Source organism: Rhinolophus ferrumequinum (genome assembly GCF_004115265.2).
Source record: "Rhinolophus ferrumequinum isolate MPI-CBG mRhiFer1 chromosome 15 unlocalized genomic scaffold, mRhiFer1_v1.p scaffold_54_arrow_ctg1_1, whole genome shotgun sequence".
NCBI lineage: Eukaryota > Metazoa > Chordata > Mammalia > Chiroptera > Rhinolophidae > Rhinolophus > Rhinolophus ferrumequinum.
Window position 1 is genome coordinate 10,661,268 of NW_022680357.1, and position 22,485 is coordinate 10,683,752.

Genomic DNA, 22,485 nt, shown 5'->3' on the forward strand with positions numbered 1-22,485 from the left:
ACCTTTGTGGGAAGCAGATTACACAGAATCCATTCAGAGGTTTTACATTGGATTCATCCTTGTTACACTTGCTATGCGTGAGTTCTTTCTGCACCTTTCAAACGTAGCTGTCTTCAGGTCTGCTAAGTGGCCCTCCCTTCTCTTTCTCGGAGTTAGCTTTTTCATTAGGCGCCAGGAATTCTTCAGAGACATACTAATAGGTGCCAAAGATGCCACGTTCTTAAGAGAAACAAGGAAGAAATTGGTCCATAGATGAGTCAGTATATCTAAGACCGTGCCAGACGGCATAGGAATTTTGGTTTATCACTGGCTTCTCAGAAGAATGTCGGAGTTTGACTGTTGGGCTCCCCAGGGCCCCTTCAAAAGGCTGGTGTGCCCATTTCTTCTCTCGCTGACTCTAATCCTCTCGGGTTCCGTACCACCACCACACCAGCATCCCCCCGCTTCTGAATGCTCTGCTTTTCCTGCACTGCCTGCTCCTGCTGGGCCTGGTCTGGTTTGTGTCCATCCTCGACTCTTAGACTTAGGACGCTGATGATCTCCTCAGAGCAAAAGCAGAGTTGAAACTGGGAAGCCTCTTGTAGATGAGACGTGGCTCCCACAGCTTCTGAGCAGCCGCCGTCCTCTTGACCTAACGAGCCACTTTCTTTCCCCCTGCCCCCCCCCCCCCGCAGGACATGCAGGTGACCGGGGTGGAGGACGACAGCCGTGCCCTGAATATCATCATCCACAAGCCTGCATCCAGTCCCCACTCCAAGCCCTTCCCCATCCTCCAGGCCACCTTCGTCTTCTCGGACCACATCCGCTGCATCATTGCCAAGCAGCGGCTGGCCAAGGGCCGCATCCAGGCCAGGCGCATGAAGATGCAGAGGATAGCTGGTGAGTGGTTGGCCCTGGCCGAGTGTCCTCTGGGCCCCCGGGACAGAAGCAGCCGCGGGGCTGTTCGCTCGGTTTCTCACATTGACCTCGAGAACTCCCGTAACTCCTCTAGAAGAGGATACATAGGGTTCAGGAATTAATTGTGTTTTGCTGAGAGAATGGAGAATGCACTCAGAATTTCCCACTTCCTAACTGGCTGAGTTCTAGAGTTTCTAGGGCTGGGAGAGGAGAGCCCTCCTTACCAGGCAAGCGGCCACAAACAGGCAGGCGTCGGTGTGGGACAGCTGTTCTCACTCCACACGTCAGTTCTCCAGCTTACGTTTACCAAATGCTTCCCCGTTCCTCCACCACCTTTGATCCTTAAAACAGCCCTTGAGATCAGGAGGGCCTCTTCTGCCCATTTATAAACAAGTAAACTGAGGCTCGGTGACTTGCCAAAAGTCACACCAGCAGCTAGTTGGAAGAAGCCAAATGCAGAACTTCCTACTCCAGAGCCCACCCCTTCCCTGTTCTCATGAGAATCCACCTGCTTGGTGCGGGCGCCATGACCCAGCTCTGAAATCAGAGGTCATCTTACATTTATTTCACGGAGATCGCAGAGAATTTGTGAGAAGTCCCAGTGCTGCCCAGTGTCAGCAAGACCCCGGCTTTCTTAGACATAGAGGCACTGAGATGAGGGTGTCCTGTTCAGGGCGGAAGGCACGGCATTCTCCTTGGGAAAAGGCTGCTGTCAACTCCTAGAATTATAAACAGTCCTTCTCAAGACACAAGCGCCTTTTGGTTCAAGAATGACCTGATGATCATTCTGCTGTGGTCACTGGAGGCTTTCCACGGGGGAGGAGGAGAACTTTCTCAAGGGATTACCTAGAAGTAAAGACTGGAGGGCAGGGCTCCTGGACAGGCTGGATGCTGGTATTTCCCGCACATGCCCCGTTGAATGCACAGGTCTGCGTCCCATACAGTCCTCACCTTATTTCTCACTTAGCTGAAACTTGGCCTGTAAGATCATTACAGAAGCATTTTGTAATGTGCAAAGTGACTTAAATCATTCAGTCCTTTCTTTTAAGATTTATTTTCAGAGGTTCTTTTTCGTTTTTTTTTGTTTTTTGTTTTAATGTAAAACAATTTCTCAGAGCTGGCATGAAAGCTAAATATTTCATTTGAAAATTGAGAATTATGCCATAAAGTGGCTGTGAGAACTAATGCCTTTGATATTTCTTCCGTTGATTTTAAAAAGCCCCTACAAATTGCTATATCATGAGATTTGTTTATGGAAGGGAGGAAGTAACTGTGACAGATAAACACACTCATAAATATACACATGCCTATGCATGGATCTTCTCGCTCTCACACTCTTCCCCATGCGTGTGCACGCATGCACACACGTGTGTGTGTGTGTATGAACTTTCAGGGCGGGATGGGTCCCATGTACCTTGGGGTCTGATACTGCACCTGAGGCTAAGCCTCGGCCTTTTGTGTGCGGAAGCTGAGAACCTGAGGTGGAGCCTAGCACTACGGCCGTTTCTGAACCCCTTACCAGAACCAGCTGTTTTTTGAGCCTCAGGCAGGACTTGGGGTCTCCCCAGCTCGAGGCTGCCGGCTTCCTGCTTGGTATCACCCAAGGGCTGTGCCTGGAAAGGCCACGGCCACGCCAACTACGAGCGCCCCACCAAAGGCTCGTCACCAACACTCTGTCCCACGTGCTGACCATGACCACGGGTTTGTTTGAACGTAGCCCTCCTGGACCTCCCGATCCAGCCAACGACCGAAGTCCTAGGGTTTGGACTCGGCTCTGCCTCCTCCTCCCAGCACCTGCCTTTCCGCTTCTATGACCAGTGCCGCCGGGGCAGCAGTGACCCCACGGTGCAGCGCTCTGTGTTCGCGTCTGTGGACAAGGTGCCAGGTAAGCCAGCCCCACCCTGCGCCACCGCTTGTCCCGCTCCCGTGGGGGTTCCAGAACTTGCTCTCTATTGAGCTGCTTCTCCCTTCTCAGAAATCCAGCCAGTTGGAAGCACCAGATAAGTTTCTTAGAATTTATCAAAGTGTAGCGCAAGATGAAACACAAGCCCCAGAAAGAAATCTTGGCTTTCTCTTTGATGTTCTGCTGCCTGGGTTTGGTTTTCCAGAGATTTGTTGGGGATGTGGAAGAACTTCTCAGAATGAGGACTAAGAACTTTCTTGGAAATTTCTTGGAAATACTTAGATAATTAGTAATGAGGTTGTGGGAGAGTAATTTCCTTCTCCATGCAGGATGACTAGAAAGAGATAGTGTGTGTGGTTCCGGTAACAAACCCCTGAAGAAGTGAGACTTCAGATGAAGGCCCCACTGCCCACGGGGTGGCTGCCAGTGTCTCCCATCTGGAAGCCTCTCTAACTACGTTCACCAGAGCTCATCTCTAACTTCCCTTCCCGCCCCCCAAAAAGGGAAGCATGAGTAGAAAGTTCAAGGTCTGCTTGGAGGAGCAGAAAGGACTGCTTCTCCAGAAGGCCGGGCGGGCTGTCCCCTTCCTGCTCTGACACATCTGATTTAAGTAAATCCATATGCACCCCCATCCCTCGAAAGAGAACCTTGCTCATGATTACAAAACTGCAGAAAGCTGGCCCAGTGTCCTGGGCAACGGAACCTGCCCCCACAGTGAGGGTTTTGAACTTCAGTCACAAATGTTACAAAATATTTTCAGAAGCAGTTATCGATTTAAGAATGAAATTCCGCCCGAAGAACCTGTCCAGAATCAGAGTTCTCGTAGCCCTTCCATCCCAATTCATTGTTTTCGTTCTTTGATTTGATTAATTCATGTTAGAAATATTTACACTATAAGCATATGATAAATTTTAAGTGTCCAAACAGGACATGATAAAATGAAAAGTAAGACTACTTGGCTTCAGAAGTAACCACTTTTAACAATTTCTTACATACCCTTCCAGAAATGTTGTTTCTTTGTATGTCATAGATATGTCTTTGCTTCTCTGTTTTTACACCGGGGTTTAGGCCATATATGTGATTCTGTGCCTGGCCGTTTTCACTTAGTGATAAGTCAGCGTTACCTGTTAGCAGATGTAAATCGACTTCACGCTCATTAATTGTTAGTATTTTGTCATATGGATGGACCAAAACATCTTTAAGAGCATTTGGTATTGATGAACACTTGGGTCACCTGCAATGTTTAGCATTTCCAGTCGCTGGGAACACCTCGGGGCACCTGTGTGTAACTGCAAATCTCGCGAGTCTGAGGGACAAATTCCCAGCCGTGGATGTGCCGCGTCAAAGGGGAGGTTTTTCGTCTTGACATGCGTAGTCCCAGCATGCACTCTGGAAGAAGTGCACTGGGCCACGCTGCCACCCACAGCCTGTGACTATTTTCATTCTTAAAACCAGTCTCAGGCTGCGAGACTGACTGTATAATTGCACTGCCCGTTCTCAGCTGTGACATGTGAGATGGTTCCGCCAGCCCAGAGTCTGGAGGATTCCTTATTGAACATTTTCCAGGTTGCTCCATGTTCTGTAGAGATGGTCACAAAGAAATATAAATGCTGACTCAGCCTAGGTTAACTAAATGCAGATAGGCCTGTAAGAACTCCCCTTCCTTCCTCCCTCCCTCCTCCTCTCTCTGTCTCTCTCTCCCTGTCTCTGTGTGTGTGTGTGTGTGTGTCTCTCTCTCTTTCTTTTCTTTCTTTCCATACAGTTGTGATTTTATTATAATATTTCTATAAGCACCACTTGGTAATTTTTTATTGAGACATAATTGACACATAACTTATTGCTTAAGAAATAATTTCTTCAGGGCCATCAGGGCTTCTTTCTGCTCAGGAACTAATGGGTTAAGGAGAAAAGCCCAGGCCTTATTTCCGCTCCATCCATTTTGGAACAAGACAAGTGTAAATAAATAAATAGAGCCAAGTGTCACATTCTTCAGCATCTGCGTAGTCACCTCTCTGTTTGCAGCAGGCTTTACAATGACTTACTACGTGCGTCTCCCATCCTGCCTGGGTTCCGGGAGAGCCGTGCGGCTCATCCAGGGCAGGGTGTGGCAGTGTCTACAGCAGCCTGGGCCTGCCCAGCACAGGGGCCAGCATAGCTAGAACGCCCATTGTCCTGTAGCCGGACCCAGAGTTAAGGTATGTGTGGCTCGGCCAGTTGGGACTAGGGCCAGTCAAAGGTAGCTGCTTGAAGGCGGCCATCTACCCTTTGGCTGTGTCTGTCCCCGGAACTGCCACCCGGGTGTGGGGATGGGGTGGGGACATTCTCACAGATGTGCCTCCCAGAGCGACTGCTCTGGGCCTCTCTCCCGTCATGCCTTGGCTTGGGTGGGAGATGTGACCCATTGAGCAAGTTGAAACCACTGGGCCTCAGCGTGACTCAGACAGAGGGAGGGGAGCTCTGCCTGGCTCCCACCCTTTTCATCACTTGCTGTTGCAGTAATCGGCCCCCTAACCGCCCAGCATCTCAGAATCACCCTTAGTTCTCTTCCCTCCCCCACACCCACTGGCCTGCTCTGCGTATAGAACACACGCGACCTCTTCTCCCCGTGCGGGCCGCCAGCATCTCTCCCTAGATCATGGCGGCGGCACCCTCAGCCTTCCCTGGCCTCCATTCCCATCCTCTCCCTCCCGTTCAGCCAGAGGGATCGTTCTAGAACAGAGTCAGATCACACATCATGCCCCTGGCTACAACTAGCCTGTAGCTTCCACTTGCTCTTAGAGCAAAATCCAGATCTTGCTGTGATCCGTGGGTCATTGTGAGATGGGCCCTAGCAGTCCCTGGACGCGGCTCCCCGGCCTCACGCCACCCGTCTGTCACACCAGCCCCCGCTGGTCCTCTCACTACTCACTTCCCGAGATTTTGGCCTCTAGACACCTTTACTCTTTTAAAAAGTATTGAGGAACCCAAAGAGCTGTAGTTTATATGGATTATATCTACTGATATTTCTGGATTAGAAATTAAAACGGAGAAATGCTTTAAATATTTACTTATTTTAAAAAAAAAGACTCATCACATGTAAACATAGTTTTTTTCATGAAAAACAATTCTGTTCTCCAAAACAAATTTAATGTTTCGTATTTTTGCAAATCTCGTTAATACCTATCGTAATAGAAGACAGCTGGATTCTCATATCTGCTTCTGCTTCCAATCTGTTGTGAGAGCATATACATTAATGGACTCTGGAAAACTTCTCCGTATACTCCTGGGAGAATGGAAGTCAAAGGAAAATGCTGTCTTGTTATTTTTTTTTTTTTGAAAGTAGTTCTGACTGTGGGAGACCCCCAGGGTTCCCCAGGCCACTCTTTGAGAACCACTGTAAATCACGGAGCTCTCTCCTGCCTCAGGCCCTTTGCATCAGATGTTCCTCTGCAGATCTGTGTGTTGCTGCCTCCCACTAATTGCTCAGGCCCCGGTCTGCACGCCACCTCCTCAGAGAGGCCTTCCCTGGTCACGCCTCAGAAGAGTTACCCCTCCCCTCCATCGCATTAGCCTGGTTTATTTTCTCCGTGATCCTGGGTTGCTTCCCTGGCTGACATGTCGGTATACCTGGCCGTAGTCTTTCTCCCCGATGGAGAGTGTCACATCATGGGGCCAGGTCTGTCCTGCTCGCCGCTGGATCTCAGCACCTGACGCTGGCCCTCATTCACTAGTTGCCGAAGGAAGGATAAGCACGGCCTGGGAGCAGTTCCCACGTAACACGTCCTCCCTGTGTGACACCAGGAACACAGGGAAATCCCTCGATGTTGGCTGGCTTAGTCGGTGGCACTTTGACAAGGGAACCGAGACCCCCCCTCCCCCCGAAGGTTGTAAGCAGCATTCCTCTGCTTAATTTCTGTCACCAAAGTGAGGGAGACGTGAGTCCCAGGAGGGCACATGCTCCATCCAGGTGAGAGACATGGGTTGGTTGCACACCAACAGAACGTCACTGCCCTGCCCTTTCTAAGAGGTTTGCAGAAGCCAAAGGGGCTGCAGGGGGTCATCGGGAGCACAGCCCAGGGTGGCCTTTGATGCCATGGCCTCCACAGCTGCCATCCGGGCTCGTGAGGCCAGCAGGATTTCTGTGTCCCTGGGCACAGGCCGCACTGTTACAGACTCCCAGGCTGTGTGGGGTCCGCGCTCTGGCCTCCTGCCTCGGGCTGGCGGCCCAGGAGCTCGCGCCGTCATGACACATCTTCCAGTTTTATCTGCAGACCCAGGTAATTGTCATAGAACAGTGTGTCTCCCCTTCAGAAGCTATAAATGATTGTATTTGATGAAAATATACCTTTCATTTCCTTGGAAGAGATATTAAAGTAGAATATAAATCAGGGCTAATAGACGACTAGCCACTTTGGTATATTTTTCTTCTTCCATTTGGCTTGGAAAGAAATCACAAATTCTATTTATTGGCCGGTTTTATGTTGATGGCTCTCGCCCCCACAGAGCATTCGGCTCCATTAGGGCGGAGGCTGTGTGTGTGTCTGGCCTGGGAGGGAGGGGTCAGCGGTGACCTATGTGTTGGGGTGAGCAGGCGCGACTGGATCTAGAATCTGGCTTTGAGGTGCCCTCTTGGACCTGTCCCACCCACACACAGTGACAGCCGATTGCCCGAATCTGCCAGTGTTGGGGATGGTGTCCAGGCTGTCCAATGAGGGCAGTCCCTCTGTGAGCACCGAATGGACCAGCAGACCCCAGAGAGAAGCTGCTCCCCGGAAGTGACCCTGAACATTGGGGGAGCAGCGGCCTCCAGTCAGAGGGCCAGGGCTCCGGCCTCTCAGCAGCCTCGGCCCCCACTGCTGGGCTCCTCTGGCCAAAAGCCCGTCACAGGTGTTGTCCTGGTGACCTGGGTGGGGGAGTGAGGTGCAGAACACCAGAGTTCCTCTTTCTCGGGTCCTCCTCAGCCCTTCCTAATTCTTATCCAGATAGAAGGGCTCTACAGCCTAAGGGCATTATGGGGATTTGGGCAGGACAGTCAGACAGGTTGACACCTGCTGGCCCTCACTGGTGGGGGCTTCACGACGTGACCAAAACAGTGAACTCTCCCCACTTGGTTTCTCAGTAGCTGTGCCCCACCAGCCTTTTATCTCCGGTGATAAGGATGGAGTCCGTCTCCTTCACTGCTTAAATCCCCCTAACACCTCCTGTCCCCAACCCCTCTCCATGGCCCGGTGGCCTGCGCAGTCTGGCCCCGGCTTCCCGCCCACTGTCAGCTCCTCTCTCATCTCCCCCCTCACTCTCTGCAGATAACGCAGCCCAGCATTTCCCCCACTGGCTTTCTGTCTGCCTCACAGGGCCAAGTGCAGACGTTCAGGCCCTCTGTCCTCATGCTGCCCTCTGGCTGGAACCCTCTGTGAGGCCGGTTCCTTCTCAGCATTCAGAGCTGTGCTCAGACACCTCTTCGGGGGCCTTCCTCGGGGGCCCCACCCACCCCCAGTCCCTCTCTGCAGCAGCTGGTTTTTAGTTTTTAAATTGAGGTGAAATTCATATAACCTATAACTATTTGAAAGTGTACAGTTCAGTGCCATTTAGTACATTCAGTCTTGGGCCATCATGTCTCCTAGTTCCCTGTCATTTTCATTGCCCCCAAATAAGACCCTGCACCTGTTAAACAGTCACTCCCCATTCACTCTTTTCCCTAGTCTCTGGCAACCACTGGTCTGCTTCCCGTCTCTGTGGATTTACCTATTCTGGATATTTCATAGAAATCATACAATATGTGGCCCTTTGTGTCGGACTTCTTTCACATAGAATTGTGTTTTCAAGGTTCACCCACATTGTAGCAGGTTGATTCCTTTTTACAGCCGAATAATACCCCGTTGTATGATGGACCACATTTTGTTACCCGTTCTTTCACCCTTTGATGTCCATGTGGGTTCTTTCCACCTTTTGGTAAATGTGAATAGTGCTGCCATGAGTGTGTGTGTGTACAGGTTTCTGTTTGAACACCTGTTTTCAGGTCTTTGGGGTACGTACCCAGGAGTGGAATTGCTATGTCACATGGTAATGTAACTTTTTGAGGAACTGTTTTCCCATGGTCTTCAGCGCGTTCACCATGGACTGAAGTTACCCTCTTTGTCTTCCTGGCTGCCTCACCCCCCTACACTAACATGGAAGGCACTGGGGCTCTGGTCGTCCTGCCCTTGACGGCTGACACTTCTTGAGTGAGCAGACACAGAGTGACTGTCAGAGTCAGGTGGCGACGTGGACTGGCAGGTAGAGGCTGGGCTGGGTGACTTGTTCAGTGTCTCGGGCTGTAAACCCCTGCAGCAGGGGCAGTACCGTCTTGCTCACACCTGGTGTGGCTCCAGCACCAGTTGGTCATGGCTCAGGGTGCCAGCTGCAGAGCCGGACTTCATCCCGTCACGGCCAGGCTCTGCTTCGCTCACTTCTTGCCCCAGCTTCTTGTCGCACTGGGTACAGGGCGCCTACTGTCTCTGGGAAAACATTTGAATCCCTGAGCACAGAAAGAGGGCTGTGCTTTCCACAGGTGTTATCTTTCTCAAAGGCAAGCAAACCCGCCCTATCAGTCATTGACCCAGAACACTTAATAGTTAGTTCTGTGGAAAGGCGGTGCAATTCCAGGGCCAGCCTATGGCAGCCGAATAACTGAGGAAGATTGTAAAGCTTAAAGGGTGCCTGGAGCCAGCTGAGCTGGCCACAAAGCCTCCAACTGACATCTGAAAAAAAAGGGAAAAAATAAATCAATGTTTAATTCATAGACTTCGGTTCTGACTTCACCCCTGGGGACAGCACACTAGGTGCTAATGTCATCTCATGACAGTGTTTCCCAGAAACTCATTTTTTAGGCCTGTTCTTTTTCTTGTTTCCAGTTATAAAACTGGAGCCAATTCTCTCCTTCCAGCTCCCCAAGGCAAAAAATACCCCTTCTGGAGTCACACAGGAAGGAGAGCCTGCCTGTTACCTTCCTCCCGTCTCCCCAGTCCCCCCCCCCCCGCCCCCCTTCCCCAGTCTCTTGCAGCCTTGGGCTTCCTGGTCAGAGACTCTAGCCACCGAGTTACAGAAACTTAATTCTGACCCTGAGGTCCTTTTTCTTTTTTTTTAAGCAAAATGTATTGAGGGGGGAAGAAGGGTATCTGGTATTTGGTCACTCCCTCGTGTACAGAAAAGGAAATGGTAAAACCTTCCTTCTGAGCGAGGCTTTGAACTCAGGTCTGCCCAGGTCAGACCCTGAGCCCCCACGACCATGCCTGTCTCAGTTTTCACACATCTGAAGTGAACTCTCACCTCCTGAGGCCTCACTGACATCAGGCAAAACCACGTTGTTGGCTCTAATCCAACAGAAAAGTCATCTGTTTCTGGAAGAGTGGGGTGTAGTCTGACCGGAAGAATCAACTGTGCCAGGTGCTTTGTGTGTATTAATTTTATCCTCAAGACAGCTCTAGAAGCTGGTATCACTTGCCCTACTCTACAGATAAGAAACTGAGGCTCAGACAAAGGCCACAGAGCTCTCACGAGACCAGCTGAGATCCGGCCTCCCCTTCCTGCCTCTGAAACCCCGTTCACGTCAACACTGGCATTGCTGATGGTTAAGCAACTTCATGTGACAGCTCTGCCACCCACCTCTGCATGTCAGAGGTTGGCAGGACATGTCAAAGGGGACGCTCAGAGTGGCCCTGACATAGACAGAGCTTTCCCTTTTCCTCTCTTCCATATGCCATGTTCCACATCCCCTAGTCCTCGCTTTCCATTGGATCAGAGACAAACCTGCAAAACAGCAATACAGAAACACACTTCTCCCACAGCCACCACTTCCAAACCAGGCTAGAGGTCAGGGTCACACAAAGACAAATCCTCTCGTACAAATTTGTTCCTGGCTTTTCATGAACAAAAAGCAGAAATGAGACTTCAAAATCCTGCCTAAACAAAAGCAGCAGAACTTACGCTCTTTCTGCCAATTGTCTAAGAAATCAGCCTTCAAGTGGTTGGTTCGGGGGTGGGGGAGCCAGGTCCCAGTCAGAAATCAGCCCTGAGCTGAGTGCTTGGGTCCCTGCTTATCAGGCCTCTTCTTGGAGCCCCCAGGGCAGCCTTGAGGAGAGAGCCTGAGGACAAGGAGCCCACCTCCCGAGAAGGAACCACTTTCTGTATCAGGGCCCACAAGGTTTCCTCACCTGGGGGAACATGCCCCCAAAAGACACTTTCCCAATAGAGACACTAGCACTTGTTGTGTGAGCAGCCCTCCCCTTGCGAAATGCAGCGCACAGCAGGCAGAGCCAGCCAGTCTGCCCTAGACAAGCTTTTCCTGGGGGGCGGAGGCAAGGGGGATGTAGGAGTTCCGAAGAAATGAGTTGCTTCACTTCTCGGGGCCATTCCCCACCTCAGACTGCTGCAGCGACAGCGTCCAGACCCCAGGAGCCTTCTGGTGATGACAGAATGGCAGGGAGCAGGGACCGTTCCCCGAGTTGCTCATGGAGACGAGCATGGAGAGCCCATGCAGGAGGCTGTGGGAAAAAAACAAAACCCCAGCTTCACTCTGCCGTTGGTCCTTGGTTACGCCTTGGAATGTACTGTCGGCTGGGCGGGCCCCACGGGGCAGCCTGGCCTGCAGCATAGAACACGCAGGCATGTGCCAGAGCAGGTGGCACAGCTGCTCGTGCACACGCCTGTCCCTGCCTCGGAGAAGGCAGCTGCTGTCAGTTCTCATCCCTGAATTTCTTGGAACCCACCCAGCACATTTAGTGAAGAACAATTAGAAAGATGGAAAAGCACCAAGGGAAGACAGAAGGCTCCACACCTCGCCACCCTGGGCTATCCATGCAGTAAATTCCAGGGGCCTTCCCCGGTGTCCCGTCTGCTCCTCCTTTGCAGGGTCTTTTTACTCAGCCCCACAGTGTTTGCCCAGGTGAGAGGCAGCAGGAGGCGATGGCTTCGCGCAGCCCTGGAGCAGTCGGGGTCAAGTCCTGGCACCTCCTGACACGCGTTACACAGCCTTGGGCCAGTCCAGTGGGGGTGACTCCGAACAATGTGAACGTACCGTACACTGAAAAGTAGTTAAGATGGTAAATTACATGGCAGGCGTATTTTACCACAATTTTTTGTAAAAGCAGAGATGGAAATGTCACCTACCTCGTTAGGCTATTGTGCGTGTGAAACGAGTCAATTCGCGAAAAGTGCCTGGAAGGACGCCTTGCACGTGTGGGTGCAGCGGCAACAAAGGCGCTCGGTACTTTTAGTGTCGCTGCTATTAGCCAGGGCTGACCCAGGGACCCCAAATGATAGGTTCTCCTTCTATATATGAAGTCAGTTTGCACAAACAGAGTTAATAACCCAGTAGTCCTTGAGCTGTAAGTAACAGAGACCCCGCAGTCGTACGATTTGCTCATTTCAGAAAGCTTTCATCGATGCTGGTAAAACACCAGGGTAGAATTCACCGCCTCCTACAGAAGGGCCGTGAGGATTCAGGTTGTATGATTTGCCTGAGGTCCCACAGCTCCTAGAGGCAGAGCCAGGGCCAGAGAAGAAGAGAGATCCGTCCCCTGTAGCCCCCGACCCAGTACATACCCGCTCACCTGAGACACCAACTGCCATCAATTTCTCCACACCTGCCTGAGCCAGGAAGTTCCTGCTGAATTTCATAAGAGACCTGGGTGGCTGGCGCCATCGCTCAGTCTGCAGACCAGGAAACCTGAGCTCAGAGAAGAGGGACACCAGGCCCAGTGCCTCACAGCTCACAGGTGGCCAGCCTGGGCTTCACACCAGGCCACGCCTTCTGCTTCCCATCCCATGAGCCTCTGTGTCTTCAGCCCTAAGGGTATTCCGTGGTAGAACACCTGGGAACCAGGCATGCTTTGGGGACCCCTTGAACGATTACCGTATTCTATCCCATCGGGTGAACCAGCAGCACGGAAACCAGCAGAGAACACGGCTGTGGATGCAAGTCTCTGCCACTAAAGGAAGTCCACAAAATTATTTCAGAAAACTCTCTGAGCCTTTTTCTATTGGTGTCTATTTTTTTTGTTGTCGAGTCATTGGTTTTATGAACTGCAAGTTCATTAGCAGATAAGTGCTAGCAAATGCTAAGGATTGATGGCTCACCTGTGGGGTAAAACCCAGAACCTGAGAGATTATAGTCCTTAATTTTATCTGTGAATTTGAAAAAGACTACCTTGATTTTATTTTTGCCTCAAAGTATCTCCGACTAGCTCAAGGAACCACAGGAACTCCCAGAACAAAGTTTGAGAATCAAACTTGACCACTTCCCAAGAGAGAGTCCTAGTGCCTGCCTTGAGATCCAAGAGGGCGGGATGCCAAGGAAGTGGCATTGCTTGAGTGCAGACGACTAGGAGAGTTGGTAATGCATGAGGACCCGCTAAGAGGGAGGAGAACCAAAGCAGAAAGGGGATGGGACGCAGTTATAGAGCTGCAGGGTCACAGACAGACAGTCATTGGGTCCTCCGCACGCACGTCCCTTTCCTTTATGTCCTGGGTGGCTTCTGCAAAGCTCGGCATCTCCTAAGGGCCAGGATAGGGGACCACCAGGGAGAGAGGGAACAGGGGGGTGGGTGAGGGAAGAACTGGCATTTTTAAAAGCAACTTTAAAAATTCCAAGGTAGTTACGTGAAAATACACTAACTAGAGTCAGGAAAGGGAGGATGCATTTAGCAAATATTTACTGAGGTCTCTTGTGAGTCAAAGAAATGCTGTGCCGAGTATCCAGAGAGGCCTGGACAGGGGGAGACGGGCTTATCAGGCAGGCATGGTAGGGACAGCGTGTGCAAAGGCATGAGGGAGCAGGTGACATGTGGTGGCACGGCCGTGGGTTAGAGAAGTGAGGAGAGACAGGCTGGGAAGCTCGGGTCAGATGGCAAAAGGTTTCCGGTCTGCTAAAGAGTTGGAATTTTCCCCTGGAAGCCACAGGAAGGCATGGAAGGTGCTAAGGCACAGGTGTGACGATTCAGGGGACTTGGGTTTTGATTGACTGGAGTCAGGAGGGCAGAGAGGTGGACAGAAAGGAGACCCAAGGCACACTCAGTCCTTTCCCTGGCACTCACCACCTGTGCAGTAGCAGGTGGTGCTAGGTCCATCTTACGGATGAGAAGAAGTCTGTCCACAGAGGTACCCCCTTCCTCAGCGTGGTGTATGTCCTTCTACACCTTTTTCTGGTGCATACTACATGGTGCATACCTTTTTATAGTAATACTATACTTGTATTATAGTATAATAATGCCCTTTTTTTTAATGTTCATAAGAGCTTGCGCATGCATTTTTGACTGCTGCAGAGCAATCCATCATGTGAGCAAACCACTGTTTACTTAGCCAATCCCCCATTGATGGATGTGTAGGTTGTGGCCAATTTTTTCTCCTTAACAAACAATGGGTGTCTCCGTGCACCGTTGTGCAAGGATTTCCCTGGGGTAGGTAACCATGAAGTGAGGCCAGAAGTATCTAGGCTGTGGAACTAACAGGAATTGGTGACCAGTGAAGTATGTGGGTGGACAAAATGGGACGCCACAGTGCTCTGACATCAAAGCACAATGTCAGAGAGCCGCGGTTTCTCTCTGAGTGCTCTCTGTGCATTTAGCTAACGAGGGCATTTGGATGATCCCAACTTCTGACCCAGCAAAATCCAATTCCTTGTGGATCTGGTTCTGTCCAGAAGGCCTTCAGGAACTGTGATGATTGAAAAGGTGCCCAGGGTCTGGCAGGGGTCTCCAGGCAGTGGCACACCCAGGGCTTGACTTGTCATCCCAGACAGAACGTCAGAGCTTGGCGTGCGGGAGTCTCCACTGGGTTCTGCTGCTGCCCTCCTGGCATCTCGGCTGAGGTTACGACTTTCTATGATTCTTTCTCTGTGTAGCCAGCATCCCATAACGAAAATACAGCTTCCTTTATTTGTAGCTGTCCAGCCATGGCATTTTGTATAAATGTGCTTTTCTCCAAAAACACACTCAGTATTATTTTTTTAAACATCTCAAATTCCCAAAGGGTTGAAAGTCAATATTATCCCAGTGTGATGGGAATGGCTATTTTGTGACAGCTTTTCATACTTAAGCAGCCTGCTTTCTTAAGCCCCAGAGTAATCGCAAAAGCATATTCTGAAGCCCATCTGATTAGGGCTGATGAATTGTTTTACTCTTGTCCCCAGAGCTCTAGTCCTTGAAAGCCGCCTCCTCTCAACATGATTGTGGGAGTAGATGCTTCAACCCGGGTGAAATACTAAGTGTGGACTGTGATTTGCAGTGGTTCCTCCCAGAATATTCGCGAGGTGGTAAAAATTCAGGTCTGTGGCATACTTCTCGTTATTGCAGCTTTTGTCAGGGCCCCGGGGTAAAAGTCCCATTTATTGAATGCCACCTATGTGCTAGGCTCTGGCTTCACATCAATTAAGGCGATAACTGTCGGGGCGTGTTGCTTATCTCACTTTCACAGCTGGGGCCAAATAAGACTCAGAAAGCAAAGTCACTTGCCCAGGGTCCCATCATGGACGGAGAGACAGAGAGAGCCTGGTTTCAGACTCCTGCTCTTTTTAACGCTGCTTCTACCTGCCTCCTGAGGAAAAGGCAGCCTCCTGCTCAGGGTTCTTTCCTTTCCTGCTAAGTTGACTTAAGGCTCTGGAGCATCTGAGATGCCCTTTGTTGTGGCTTCCTGAGCATGTCGCCCTCACAGGCGGACAGCTGGGCTTCAGATACTGGGTCCCACGCACACCCCTGCCTCTTGCCTCCAGCAGTTCTTCATAAATCATCGGGATGCCGGGTGGCAGGAAGAGTCGGTGTCCATGGAACGAGTCTCCCCAAACACTCCCGCCGCTCCCCTTAGTAACCTGGAGAATGTTCTGAAATAGCTGACATTTATAAAATCGTGGGCGTTTTGGGAAAATGTGCTTGCTTTTTGCCAGATGTCCAGCCTGATGCCCCAGGGAAATGGCCACCAGCTCAGAGCAGCATTCTTGTTTCCTGAAGAGCGCCTGGGCCTGGTGGAGGCATGGTCTGGGCCCCAGCCCCTCTCTCTGACCCTCTGACCTCTTCACTCCACCCTCAGCACTGAGCAAATGCAGAAACCACCCTGCACTGACTCCTGTCCCCACTGGGTCTCAGAGGGGCTCTTGTGCTGGCCTCCAGCAGCTTAACAGCTGCCAGCACTTGGACACCTACTATGTGCCAGAAGTGCCACCATGCTATTTAAACTGTGCCACATCCCTGCCAGGGAGCTGTGGCCATGAGGTGAGAGGCACACGCCCTGGAGTTGGCCCCTCTGGCTCCAAGTCAGCACCTACCCATTGACAGCTAGGTGATGTCAGGAAGTTCTCTAAGGCCTCCGAGCCTCAGTTTCCTCTTCTGTGAAATGGGGCTGATATAAGACCTGTCCCGCAGACTCTGTAGGTGTCTCCTGCCGGCACAGCATTATACTCACTGCCGTTGATGAGAGGGAGCCAGGGGGCTAGAGCGCCTGCCCAAGGCCACCATCTCGGGGTGGCCAGCTGGGGCTCCCAGCCTTGCGGCAGGAGCTCGAGCCCCTCACAGCAGCTGGCCCAGCTCCTGCAGGCCGTTCCACAGGGCACTCTCTTGGTCTCTGCCAGGCAAGGGCACTTCTGCCCTGTTAGAGCCACGAGAGGAGGTGCTGTCCCAGGCATTGTGCACCCTTCCAGCCAGTATGCCCTGAGCACCTCCTGAAGCCCCATGCCAGGCCCTCATACAGCCTACAGCCCATGTGGGGAGGCAGACACCCGCATGTGGTGACCACTGTGCCAGAGATCACGGGGGGACAGTCACTGACAAGGCTGTTACCTAGAGGACCTGGACACAGGAGCGAGGGGTGGCGGGTAGCAGAGGAGGTCATCCAGCTGGGAATGAGAGAGGCCTGGGCCGAGGGGTGTGGACTTCACCCTGAGAGCTCTGGGCAGCCGTAAGGGGCTTTAAGCAGGGGAGTGCTGGACCTAATTCGCGTTGAGCTCATTGTGGCTCCTGGGTGGGGAGTGCGGGGCCCATTGGGGTCCCGCCAGCCCCCAAGAGCAGCTGGGCAGAGCAGGGTTCCGCCCTTGGCTGGCGTGGTCAGTGACCAGTGTGGGTACAGCCTTCTCGTGACAGGTCTTTCCCTGGCGATGACACTGTCCCGTGTACATCACATAGCACCTGAGGGTTGGCAAAACATCTCCTATTTATGATCTCTAGAATGCTATGAGGAAGTGAGATGGGGAAACTGAGGCTCGAGAGGCAAGCTGACCAGCCAGGTCCCTCCTCCAGGAAGCGGTGGTGTGTTTTGTATTCTGCCCCCCTGAGCTGTTCTGAGGTTGAAATGTCTAAATGGCTTAGGCAGCCCTGAAGAGGAGTGTTTCCAGGGGCTCATAGGTTTCCAGAATGGGCTAAATGTCTCCATGTCCATGATCAGCGGTCACAGCAACCTGGGGAGCAAGGCCCTGTAACTGTCCACTTAACAGGTGAGGAGGCTGAGGTCCAGAGAGGTTAAGTAACTTGCCCCGGGTCACCCAGTGGTACGTGGTGTTGCTAAAACCCACTCCTAGGGCCCCCACTCTACAGTCTGCTCAGCCCAGTGTCCATAGAACCTCCTCAGGGGCTGGGGACCTGAAGGAATTCTTGGTCTTGCCCTGGGGGAGGCTCTGCTGGAAGCTAGGACGCTGTGATCTCAACTTCAGCCCCTCACACGTGGCTGCTGAGTTCCCATCTTCAGTCCTGGGCCGAGAAGGATTTCTGAGCATGCCTGTCAGGGCTCCCTGATGAATCAGGCTGCGGTGCCTGTGCTTGGTGGCAGTGCTAAGTGGTTGTCTGGGCTTTCCCAAGCCAAGTGACATTTGCCCAATAGGTGTGATGTATCAACAGCTTTTACTCCTACTTTTTGCAGCCAGGCTGGCTCTCAGCCAGAACTCTTTTAAAAAAAATAATGAGGCGCTGACTTGCCGTGGAAAATGCTGGTGCGTCCGCCGAGCACAGGAGCTTCTGCAGTGGAGATTTAAGGACTGCTGGTCAAGGATGAATTAAGACACTTTCTGGAAGGTTCTTGGGCTGACCCAGAGAGGGCTTCTAGTTAAGCCCTTCAGTGATGCAAGACTGGGGACTTCTTTAGCTTGTTGCCTTCATGGACCCGCAAAGGTGGGCTGCTGTGAAAGCCGTGGAGTTCGTCTTTTCATTCATTCCTTTAGCCAACACACATTTATTGAGTATCTGCTCTCCTTCGTCAGAGCAGCTGCTCCTTAGTGAGTTTGGGGCCCCAGGGGGTTCTGGGTAGGAGAGCATGATATATTTGGTACCCTGGGCCCAGCTCCAGGAGAGGCCACTCCTTTGAAGCTTGTCATGCTTTCAGGAAATCCATCATGGCCACTACTCTGTGGCATGCTCTGCCCAGAACTGGGGAGTGCAAGGTTCTGGATGGCTGTGCCCTCAGGAGTGCACTGGGAAAGGCCGCGCTGTGATTACGTAGTCCCAGGATGGGGGCGCTGGCCCTCCCACAACTGGAGGGCAAGGAGGGTCCAGAAGGAGGTCTTGACGGGATAGGCCAGGTTAAATGTGGGGCACCACGGGCTCTGAAAAGCACAGTGTGCATGTGGGTCCTCCAAGCAGCCTGAGCTGTGTGGGGCGGGACAGCAGGAGATGAGGCCACGGGGGGTGACCTCCTGTACTGGGTTGACTATCCTGGACTTCATCGGAGGGCCCAGGGGAGCACTGATGGGCTTCAGGCATGGAGGCTAAAGGCCACCTCTAAACTGACACCACATAGCCCTCGGAGCAGGAAGTCAGTCGCTCACCGGGGCCGGCCCAGTCTGGGCTGCCCATGGGATCCGATGACCTACGCTTACATGGAAAGAAGAGGTGGCCAAGAACATGTCCTCCCATCAAGCAGCTGGAAACCAAGCCACTCATCCATCCCCTCCAGGTCCAGAGCTTCCCCAGCCTGTCAGCGCCCTGTGGTTCAGAATCCAGTCCCCTCGCACCCTGCACCTCATCTCCGGGGCCAGGAGTTGGTGGACTTTCTTCAAGAGCCAGATAGTAAATATTTTAGGCTCTGCAGGCCATGTGGCCTCTGTCACAATCTGAGTCTGCCACCGCAGCCAAGCAGCCATGAACAATATATAAAGGAGCAGGCGTGGCTGCATTCCAGTAAAACTTCACTTACAAAAACAGGCCCGTTGCCGGATTTGGGGATTTGGCCTGTGGGATATTGTTTGCTTACTTCTGATCTTGGCCTTCAAAATCTCCTTGGCCTCTTTGATCTGTTCTTAGCACCATAGCTAGAAAGATCCTTTTCAGGTCCAAGTCAGATCACGTGTGCCCTCTGCTTTATTCTGTCACTGGCTCTCTTTTCACTCTGAATGAAAGCCAAATCCTTACAGTGGCCCCCACGGGCCCACACAGTCTGGTCCCTCGCTCCTCCTCAGACTGCCCTCACCTCTCCCCACTCTGCCCTGGCCCACACCAAGGCAGCCCCGGGTCCTCCAGCCACACCTGACCAGGCCAGGCTTGCTCCACCTGCAGCCGCTACACTGGCGGGCCTCTGCTTAGAACGTCTTGTCCCAGGCACCTGCTGGCTCTGTCCTCACTGCCTTCGGGTCATTCCCCAGACCTCACTATCTCAGAGGGGTCTTCCCTGACGATGCCATGTAAATCACAACCCTGCCTCACCCACTCCCAGCACGCCAGACGTCCCCCGCCCCACTTAATTCTTTTTGTAGCACTCCTCCCCTCCCTACATTTTCTATTTCTTCATTGTCTTCCCACCACCCACCCCACCTTCCCATCTCATCCCATCCCGTTATTGAACTGTAAGCTCCAAGGGAGCAAACACTGTTTTGGTTATTGCTAAATGCCTAGCTACAGGAGGCATATAAAGTACGTGGGAAGTATTGGATGGATGGATGGATGCATGGATGGATGGATGGATGGATGGAAAGGGAGGGAAAGAGGGGTGGATAGATGGATGGATGGATGGATGGATGGATGGATGCAGAGGGAGGGAAAAGGGGATGGATGGATGGATGGAAAGGGAGGGAGGGAAACAGGGATGGATGGATGGAGCCAACAAATCTTCAGTGCCCCTTTTATGTGCTAGACATTGTTCACTGTGGACTAGAGCTGAGCCAAACAGATCAGACCCTTTGGAGCTCCCAGGTACTGGGGATGCCATAGATGGTCCAGAGCTGCCAAGCATGACCGGGGCCCTGAAGGAACGCACTGGGGCCTGGGACAGTGTGCAGCAGAGGACGGGAAGGCCTCTCTGAGGAAGGGATGTTGACCCGGGGCAGGGGGAGGAGCAAAGCTGGGCCGCAGTCCGTCCCAGACCGGAGCCCACAAGGACGGGAGAGCCCTGATGCCTTGACCCCGGGCTGCCCAGATCCCCAGGGAATGAGCCCATTGCTGTCCATCTGACACCTGCTACCAGCTTGTCTGGGCTGCCCAGATCCCCAGGGAATGAGCCCATTGCTGTCCATCTGACACCTGCTACCAGCTTGTCTGGGCACACAACTCCCCTTTGTCCTCAGTTTCCACCCCGGCCGGATAAGTGGCCCCCAGATCCCAGTCCTGTTTCCCAGGAAAGTGTTCAGCCCTGCGCTGCCACCAACGGCCCATGTCTCCTCCCCTTCGTCAGCAATGAGCCATGGGAGGAAGAAGTGGACCAAAGACATTTTTCTCGTGAATTCTGTTGGAAGTGGAAGTTCTTGGGCTCAGGCCTGATGTGGAGAAGGAAATGTTTTCTGCCACAAGCAGGAGAACAAATGGCAGAATGTGCAGTGGGATGTTCCTCAAAAGGGCCCACTCTGCGTCGTCAGGGATAAATGTGGTTGTGACCCCGCTACCAGGTACAGTCACAACTAGTTGTAAGGGGCATGAAAATGTGCTAAAGTTGGTTATAGTGATGGTTGCACAACTCTGGGAGCAGACTAACAACCATTGGACTGTACGTTTTAAATGGGTAGATTATGCAGTATATGGATTATATCTCAATAAAGCCATTGTATTAAAAAAAAAACAGTTCTAGTCAGACTGTCACAAGGCTGTCCTCTTTTTCCAAAGCTCAGGTTATCCTATTTGTGTCCCATTTTAATCATAAAATCATCTAATTTATGCAACATTTTCATTAAAGCAGTCCAAATGTGAAAAAAGAAATTGGAACCTGCAACACATTCCAGAATAATTTGGAAACCTCGATGTAATCCAGACTCACCTGGCACTCTTCCTCTTCCCTAAAATTTGCCTTTTTTCCATTTCTTTTTTACTTTGAAGAAAAGACTGTTTTTACTGGTAAAATAGCCTCCTGTTCCCTTTTCTTTCCTGTAAATTATGAGATAAGTTTGCATTTCATACCTTTCCAGAAATCTCTGTTGCTTGTGGTCTGACCTCAGAATCATGACTTCTGGGAAGGAAAGTAGGTATTAGAAGCACTGCTGTGAACGTTTGTTGAAAACCTCTGAAGTGGCGAGCAGTGTGTGTTGCGGATTTGAGACAGAAAACAGGTGAACAATACCCACTTGTCGCCTGGAAGTCACTTCCTGGTGCTGGCAGGAGATAGGCAGCCTCTGTGTCCAGCTTACTCCAGTGACTTTTAAAAAATATGATCCCAAATGCTCCGTGTTATTTCCTGGAGATAGAGCTAGTTGTGCTCCGTTTGTGTAGGAGAAACTGGGAAAGGGTATCTGGGGAGAAATGCTCAGAGCCGTGGCTGGTGCTACGACTTAATAATGCCAGCTACTGTTTATGGAGCAGTTACTACATATCAGCCCCTCTGCTAAGTGTGGTTGTGTGTATTCCTCTCACTAAATCTTCACAACAGTGCATGACGCAGTAGGGATCATATTCTCCACGTTGTACCCGGGGAAACCAAGGCTCACGGCTACACAGGCAGTCAGCATCGGGCTGGGATTTGAACCCGTCTGTCTGTCCCAAAGCCTACGTGCCACCTCGTACGCTGTACGTCTGTCTCCCTGCCCATAACCAGTGCTCAGAACTCCCAGGCCAGTGCTGCGCCCTCCCCGTCCCCTCTCTGGAGGATGGGTCTGATCATGCAGCCGTCTTGCACGATTGAGAGCAGCTCACATAATGAGAACCGCATTGGCACCCTTCCCCTAAGCGCGGTGATGGACCAAAATGCTCCCCTGCTAGTGACAGGTGATGTGCCCTTCATAGGCCCACAGGGACCCCCAAAAGAGACGCTTTAGCAGTTCTTTGTAGGAGGCAGGATGTGCTTCTGTCCAAAGACGTGCTCTCGCAATTATTTATTAATCGTGAAAGGGAAGAAAAAAAGAATAGGGTTTCCTGGAAAGGAATAAAAGTTCAATATGATAAACTCCCTAAAAGCAATCAAAGGCCAAAGAGGGCAGAAAAAGAAAGGACATTGAGAGTAAGAGAAATGATGAATCAAAGTGGCCAGTATATGAGCCGTGCCCTAGAAAGGGGCCGTATTTCACGGCAGTGGAGGTGTGGCAGCTGCTGGGCCCAGCCTGTGGGGCTGAGCAAACCTGGGGTGGCAGCGGGGCTCAGCCCTGCGAAGTCGCCAGGGCCCTGGGGATGAGCCAAGGACGACAGAAATGCATGGAGCCCAGCAGCCGGTCCGCTCTCCCTGCAGGTCCCCGTATTCATTTGTATTCATTAACACACGGATGTAGAAAAGTATCAGTAAAAACTGCTAAAGCACCAGGAGGAGGAAAGCACCACAATCTTCCAACCCAGGAAAAAAAAGCGGCG

At 51.8% G+C, this 22,485-nt stretch overlaps 1 protein-coding gene across 12 annotated transcripts in view; it reads left to right on the forward strand.

The window, feature by feature from the left end:
• CLEC16A (C-type lectin domain containing 16A) overlaps positions 1–22,485 on the forward strand; it is a 193,499-nt gene that overhangs the window by 141,949 nt on the left and 29,065 nt on the right. For all 12 annotated transcript variants that reach the window (XM_033101362.1, XM_033101364.1, XM_033101365.1 and 9 more), the window contains 2 exons: positions 675–879; positions 2,615–2,782. In XM_033101362.1, coding sequence (XP_032957253.1) covers positions 675–879; positions 2,615–2,782 — 373 coding nt within the window. The remainder of the gene's footprint in view (positions 1–674; positions 880–2,614; positions 2,783–22,485) is intronic.